This window comes from Diprion similis, chromosome 6 (genome assembly GCF_021155765.1).
Source record: "Diprion similis isolate iyDipSimi1 chromosome 6, iyDipSimi1.1, whole genome shotgun sequence".
Classification (NCBI taxonomy): Eukaryota; Metazoa; Arthropoda; class Insecta; order Hymenoptera; family Diprionidae; genus Diprion; species Diprion similis.
In genome coordinates this window covers 24,808,102-24,815,434 of record NC_060110.1, presented here as the reverse complement: position 1 = coordinate 24,815,434, position 7,333 = coordinate 24,808,102, and the positions used below count along the sequence as shown (strand labels likewise).

The 7,333-nt window shown below is 42.0% G+C and overlaps 1 protein-coding gene across 1 annotated transcript; it reads left to right on the top strand.

Moving 5' to 3' along the window:
• The first annotated feature begins 5,519 nt into the window (after window positions 1-5,519).
• Window positions 5,520-7,289, top strand: LOC124406425 (methyltransferase-like protein 7A). Its single transcript, XM_046881827.1, has 3 exons — window positions 5,520-6,096; window positions 6,156-6,418; window positions 6,852-7,289. Exons 1-3 carry the CDS (start codon window positions 5,820-5,822, stop codon window positions 7,113-7,115), a joined length of 804 nt encoding a protein of 267 aa, XP_046737783.1. The 5' UTR covers window positions 5,520-5,819; the 3' UTR covers window positions 7,116-7,289.
• Window positions 7,290-7,333: the final 44 nt, after the last annotated feature.

Sequence of the window (7,333 nt, the reverse complement as noted above, 5' to 3'; positions counted from 1 at the left end):
GTCTCAACTGTTCCCTTTTTCTAGTTCGCAGCATTCCATGTTATAGCTTTTAATATTTCCTCTTTCTGGTTTCGGCGCTCTCTCCATTTGTCATTAGACAATTTCGGACACCCCGGTAAACAGTCGAAACGAACTGAGCTACGAACAATTTGAAAAATTTTCCACTGAAACCATTACAAACAAGCTGCAATTAATTTGCAAAAATTATGCTCACTTCAAAATAAATTTCTCCACATTTCGGATCCTTCCTCATGTCTAATTTAAGAACGAGGAACAACCAAGGAATCCGACACAAAGCTTGGAGTAACAACCTTACCGCTAATCTTACGGAGGTTTCCGAATCCAGGGGAATCCCTGTGACAAAGTACAGGGACGGACCTGTGCTAAATTATGATCTAAGTTTTTATTACGAACTTATGCTGTTTGTGAGTGTTTTTTTTTGTAAATATTAAGAATCTAAAATGACAAATTTAAGGAGAACAAATAATCTGTTGATATTTTAAGAAATAGGGATTCCTAACTGGAGTGAAAATTTTAAATCTATCTTAGAAGTGTATAATAAGTATCCAACCCTGTGAGGAATTTTGGGTTTTACCTTGTAGTCATAAAACAATTACAAGACATCACCCGGCACTGGCCTCATGCGCCCTCGACTCCGGTGATTTACTACCTGCACTGTGTTCCGGAACAACCCCGAGGAAGAGGATGACGGATGACGGCTGCCTGCCACGCTTACCTTGCGTCCACGCAATTTTTTCCTTCATTTTCTCCTATTCTGTGCTTCATTCCGGAAATGGAGTGAAATCTTCTTCTTCATCGACTGTATAAAGAAGTTACCGATAGCTGAAAATCATGTTCGTTGGGAAAAATTGCTGCAGCTCTCGAGCCCACTCGTGTGTCAAGGTGGTATCATTGAATTATTTCCGAAGAAAAATGCGGTTCAGGAATACTAATTCAGGGGTTGAGGTACCAGCTCAAGCACGAGTTTAGAAAATGGCGGAAGAATTAGGCGTTGGTCACGTGAGCCGGTCGTGAATATAGCCAGGATATTCCGTGCCGGTAATTTATAGTATCGTAAACTAATAAAGGCATTAAGTACCGGTTGACAACGAGGTTCGTCAACAAGTCGTAACGCCTGACAATGCAAGCCGTATACATCTGGGCGTACAATGACCACCTTAATGGCTGCATGCATAATAGTCCATACGCGATCACTATGGATGGTCGCAAGGATGCGACTGCAAGGTACAGAATCCTAAAAGACGCACAGAGAAAGTCCGACTGAACTTGGCGAGTAACTAACAAGTTATGACAATGCGCTGAAAACGGCGTCGCTGATTTACGAACTACGCGATTCTCTGCTGCACGATCCCCAACAATCAAGTCAATGCTATCTGTGATGTATAATTGACTTGACAGCAGAACAACTCACCGAAGGACGTCTCACGATCGGCACCCTCCTGGCACGCGAGGACCTCGCTCCTTAGGATTGCACCAACTTGTAATGTTACAGGCAGCCTTGACTTCTTCGTTCGGAACTCTGAAGCTCCAGGTTTCTGAAATCCGTGGAAAAAAGGACTATATAAAATGAAACCATGATTTGACAGCTGCAGGATACTCAATTAAAGAATTTGAAAAATAGCGCCGCATTATTAGGCGTATTTATCATGTGAGGCCGTAATTCCTGACTCCTTTCAATCAGCCCTCATGTGCACGCTGTATGCCTGGAATATGACAGTCAGCGTCAAAGAGACAGAATCCAAGCACCGTTGAATCTGAATTTATGACTAATTCCATGCAAATTGAATAGATGTGACTCGGTAGCCACCGTATCGATACGAATTCGTTCCACTTTTCCGTCCTTTGCATCACATGGCAATATATCTCCATTCGTTTGCCAATTTTGGAAACTACGTACGTATAGCCCAGAATTTACACAGCAAGTAAATAAATAAAGTGTAAATAAATTTTTCTTATACGGTTCTTCGATTTGCCTCGCACAAATCTAAAACATTAACTAATGTAGAAGAATGACATAATTTTTTCTCAACATCTTGCTGTGCGAGTAGTGATGTTTGTTTCGGTGAAACAACCGCTGAAAAATCTGTCGATTTTCCCCTGTAGCAACAGAAGTTGAAGGGGAGGAGTTGAGGCTGAAGGAGGTGAGGAGATATTTTTAAAATGCTTGCCGAGCTCGCGGTTCGAAGAGGTGGAAAGGGGCGGTAGCCGCGAGTCACGAAGACGTGGAGGACTCTCGCCTGGGCGCTCGTGCCCCGGACAATGCCGCCATATTGTGAAAATATTGATTAGAGTCCGCCAACAATGGAGACAATGCGAATAGCTCCTCTCCTCGAACACCGTCTTCCTACTTACTCGAGTACATATACGTTACATTTCATACACTGCGAGAGATCTTACAAAGCTTTATGTCTCCAGCAGCTTGGTTCATACTGACACCTGGATCCGAAGAGAAAATTGTTTACATCAATGAAGGTTCAGACTTTTTCGAGCTGATTTGAAATTATTATTTTTATTTCGTTAATAAATAATAATACTTTTTTTTCGTAAACATCAAAAACGTTCAAAATACACGTTAGGTGCCGTAACTTCTTTCAACGAACAAACGTATGTATACACATAATATTGAAACGTAACGCAGACCTCTGCAAGGTTTATAAACCATATGTGTGTTGCAAAAGCGTTTGCGTTTCAACATTTTTCACCCTTTTCAGATCCGGATGATAAAGTACGCGACTGCTTCGTGCTCCGCAATAAGCTGTGAAAAGTACTTGAACGGTTTACGGGTACCTCTGGCCCGTTACCCCGAAGTGTTGAACGTGGTTCGCAGCCGATCTGGAGAAATCTGCTGACGCCATTGTTACAAGTCCCGGAGGAAACCGAGGAAGCAAATTTCCTGGCCAACATTTTTCAGGGGATGTGAATGAAAAACGCTCGCGATAATTTTTTCTTGGCTCGTGTTCCGTCTCGCTATAAGCGAATTTTTCGTCACCCTCGTATTAATTACAATCTTTTCTTATTAATTACAATAATTCCTCTTCAATATTCTTACTTTTTTACTCTTCCAATTATCTTCACCGCACGCACGGTGCACCCGGCTTGCACTAACTGCCAGATGGTGACTTGCCTGTTTCAGGGCACCCGCAGGCCGGACAGCCGTGTCCACTGCATCCAACACCCATTGCTGATTTCACGTATGCTCATATGTAGGTAGCTACGAGGTGTGGCGACATTTAGAGCAGCTAATTGCACCGGCTGTCACGAGTTCGCTCGGTCAATCGACACACGAAGTCCCGCACATGCCGCATATAATTTGACGCCAGTATTTGAAAATGTCCTCGTGACGTCAGAACCTGGTTTTCGGCGCCATTTTATCACCACATAACCTAGGTTTTTGATTTTAATGGAGGCAAATCGTAATTCTTAGGCTTTCAAATTACTTCAAGTTAATTCAACGATTAGCTGTCGGACTGGTTGCATTAGTTTGAGTTTTTTTTCCACCGGATGACGCATTGCAAAGTGACAATTCCAATAGTACAGCGACGGTGAAATAGTTTAATTTAAATCGGAGAATAACACTGGTCTGAAAAAAAACCTTCTTTCCTTTTTTCTATTATTATACGTGTAATTATAATAGATTAGATGTTTTTGAATCGAAATATAGTAATAAAAAATATCTACCACGATACTTTTCATGTAATGTTTTTTTTTAATAAAACGCTATTTAAAAACTAATAATAGCAAAAATGTTTATAAAAAAAAGTTATAAAGTAAAAAAGTTTAAACATAAAAATCTTCAGAAAATCTATCTACTAATATAATTCTGGTTATATATGATGCAGTTTTCTTTCTTTTCGTGTCGTCAATATGTCCTGGATTTACTATTTGAAAACAAACACAACTAATTTTTAATTTTGCACAATAAGAAAAAAAAATCATATTATGTAATACATACGAGATATAGATTCGGAACATTAAAGCCTTAAGATGTATGATTTTTTTTTTTTTTTGAAGGATGAGGAGTTTTCAAATTTCACCCCGTGCAGTATGTCGTAGCTGGTACCACAGCCTTATATCACAGCTATAAGTCGGTAAATGCAGATCGATGTGCAGACAGACCGCGGCATGGGTATAGCACATCAGGTATTAATTATTCTCCGACTCAGCGACCCATTACCAAAGCAGGACTGCCTCTCCCCGCCCAAATCCTGAAAACAAAACGCCTTCGGGATCGACGATATGACTTTGAATTGAAGCCGGGTTCTATTTTACGTGCCCACGAGAGAATGCACCCGGTTCGGTGCAACCGGTTAGCCGTAACGTGCGATTCTGTTGTTTGTGGTCACTCTTCAGCCGACTCAATTCGCACGAAGAATGGTGAGCTCGGGGTGCGCCTAGCTCAGCCTAAGTGGTGTGCTGGCCGGGGTGCCGGCGGGGTGCGCGATTGATTCCCGCTTTGTTAGCTGTTTTTAACATGAAATACCTACTCGCTGATACACCACGGCCCCGAGTTCTTTTCGCCCCTCGTTCTTTCTCACAGCGCATCGCCTCGATGCGCACGAGAATAACGTACTGTGACGTTCACGAACTCCCGTAAGAGCCGACCTGGTGAAAATGATTTCTACGGTTTATACAGATTTTTTGGAGGAATTTCGATATTTCCTACAATTTTGTACAGTAAATTGTTTTCGTAAAAAATTTTAAATACGCATAGTGTCTCATAGAATCTTGTTGATTTTCATCAAAATTCGTATTTTTTCAGTAAAATATTTGCAAGATACTACAGTCTTAAACGAAAATCAACAATTCTCTGCATATTTGCAAATTTGTACAAAATAATACGAAATTTGACTATTTCGGTGAAAATTTGTAGTAGTAGAAGTTTCCACCAGGACCTGGTGTCCATTTTCGTATTTTATTATTCATGTGGGACAAAAATTCTTGGCATAGTTAGAACAATGCCCGAAATTATCGATTGTTTACACATTATTCACTTATTGTATTATTTATAGTTTACGAAGAGATTGTTTCAGAGTCCCGTTAATACGAACGCGTGATATATTATAGTAAATCGCCCGTGTCCAGCAGACATCACTAATGGAAATAATGGAGGCACCTGACTACTATTACATTGAACGACACCTATCAAACCATCAACGTGTCTGCTACAGATGCAGTCAGTCGATCCGACCGCCGATCATTTGTCATCATTTTTCTGGACACTTTCGGGTACGTAATGTCGTCAACACATGTCGCTTATGAATATCCCCCAAATATCGGCATCAGCAACACGAAGGGCTTCATCGTGTATCGCCGTCCCTTATAGACTCACTCAAAAACGAGGCGCCATTCTTGGTTCCGTTATTCAAAGGTTATACACAAGAGACGTTCGTAACTGCAGTTATCTTATCCGGTGAGATTGTCGTTTCTTGAACACACATGCAACGCAAATAAGCCTGGGTCGTACGGGTCGCGATCCGGTCAGGCATCAGACAGTTAACTTCGGACCGCGAAGCATCGCCGATTGCATTTTGCAGCCACTTTGAAAATACCTATAATATACTCTTTCCTCATCTATCATTCTTCACAAAATTTATCAGCTGTGCTGGTGTGGACCGAAATCAATGACTATAGCAAAATCTATGGTGTGCCGGGTTACGTTTTCTTACTTCAGAAATAGTGCATGACATTACTATTTGGAATAAGGTATCTAGTACATACTTGCGGTTCCCAAAAAGTGTGATTAGCGATTACCGGGCCGATAGACATGGAAAAACAAAGGGTCAATTAAGTTGGGCAACATGGGCTCCACCGATTTGTGGGTTAGAGAATTAGCAGCCCGATATGGGGTTGTATTGATTATAGTCATCGTGATCGCTACGTGGGCTTATTCGAGGTGGTCGAAAGTTCGTCAAGTTTGGTACCGAGATCACCTCGTCGGATTCGAGACAGAATGTTCGAATTTGGCCAGCTTTTACAAACGCCGACTCTTCGAGCCCCTGCATAGTATGGTTTCAGTCGACCGTGCTCTTCGTGATTTGGGACGAATTCGCATACTTGAGATTGGCGTGAAGACAGGTTTGAGACCGCAAATTCTCATTTCAAGGACCAGGATCTCGAGTGTATTCTTTTTTCAGGTGAGAATATCCCCTTCTACCCAGACGCCTGTCACCTGATAGGGGTGGATTGGAACAGAAAATTGGCAGACTATCTCTTCCACGACGACAAAGCCTGGCGCTTCCAACACGTCTTCGTCGAGCAGACTCTCGTCGGCGACGGAAGTCGTCTGAGCCGTGTGATACCTTCCGAAAGTATCGACGCCGTTGTCACGACTAGGACATTGTGTTCGGTCAAATCACCTTCTGCCGTACTTCGCGAAATCCAGCGAGTTCTAGCGCCGGTATTGGATTATATGTACAATATATTTCCTCACAGACATTTCTTCTCGGGAAAGAAGGCGGTTACGAGTGTGACATTTACCGCCCTAGCGAAGCGAGAGTGGTGATCACACGAGTGAAATCGTCTTCCGTCCGGCATTTAAACAATTTATTTTTTTGTAAAGCGGGTTCAAGAAATTAATGTTTTCATCCACACTTCGCGGGTAGACCGACATTGAACTTTGCGCCCGCTGTAGCGTGCGTGCAAATGACAATTTTGCACCCGCTTAACATGCGCAAAACGGAGTTATTTCGAGGGGATTTGGACAAAAAATATATTCATTTATTCAGTAGAAATATTTGGTTTCCGATTTTACCTGATAAAACCAGCCATCCAATTCAAACTACCGCATGAGAACAATTACTTTCATGTATGAGGAAATCAATCTTTTGCAGGGCGGTACATACTTTTTTATGGAACACACGCCAGACCCTGAACGAAGCACGCTGATTTACTGGCTACAAGCATTTTGGTCTCGATCTGGAATTTGGCCCTCCCTCTACGGCGGATGTCGTCCAGATTTCGACCCAATTAAAAGCATCGAATCAGTTGGCTTCAAGGAAGTTCGCTGGGGTCGGGCAACTCTACACGGTGACGTCTCAAAACCCCATCATCTTGCCCTAACTCGTCATCACATAATCGGCACGGCAATTCGATGACCGATTATTGATTGCGATCTGAAGTTGCTGATCATGTATAATGTGCACATGTGTACGAAGCTGATGACATTTTTTGTTCGAAACTCTACAGAATTACTGTAAATAATTCTCCAACTTAACGTGGACATGATGCAATTTATTTTACAGTACAAAAAGAGTTTCCAGTTTCCGATAGTATACCGTCGGAACTTTAAAACTTATCGTGGTGACAATTTTTG

Excerpts from the sequence above, each read along its gene's own strand:
- LOC124406425 (XM_046881827.1), top strand. The coding sequence starts at position 5,820 with ATGGGCTCCACCGATTTGTGGGTTAGAGAATTAGCAGCCCGATATGGG. Across the intron at positions 6,097-6,155 it reads TGAGATTGGCGTGAAGACAG|GTGAGAATATCCCCTTCTAC; the intron begins GTTTGAGACCGC and ends TTCTTTTTTCAG. Across the intron at positions 6,419-6,851 it reads TCCAGCGAGTTCTAGCGCCG|GGCGGTACATACTTTTTTAT; the intron begins GTATTGGATTAT and ends AATCTTTTGCAG.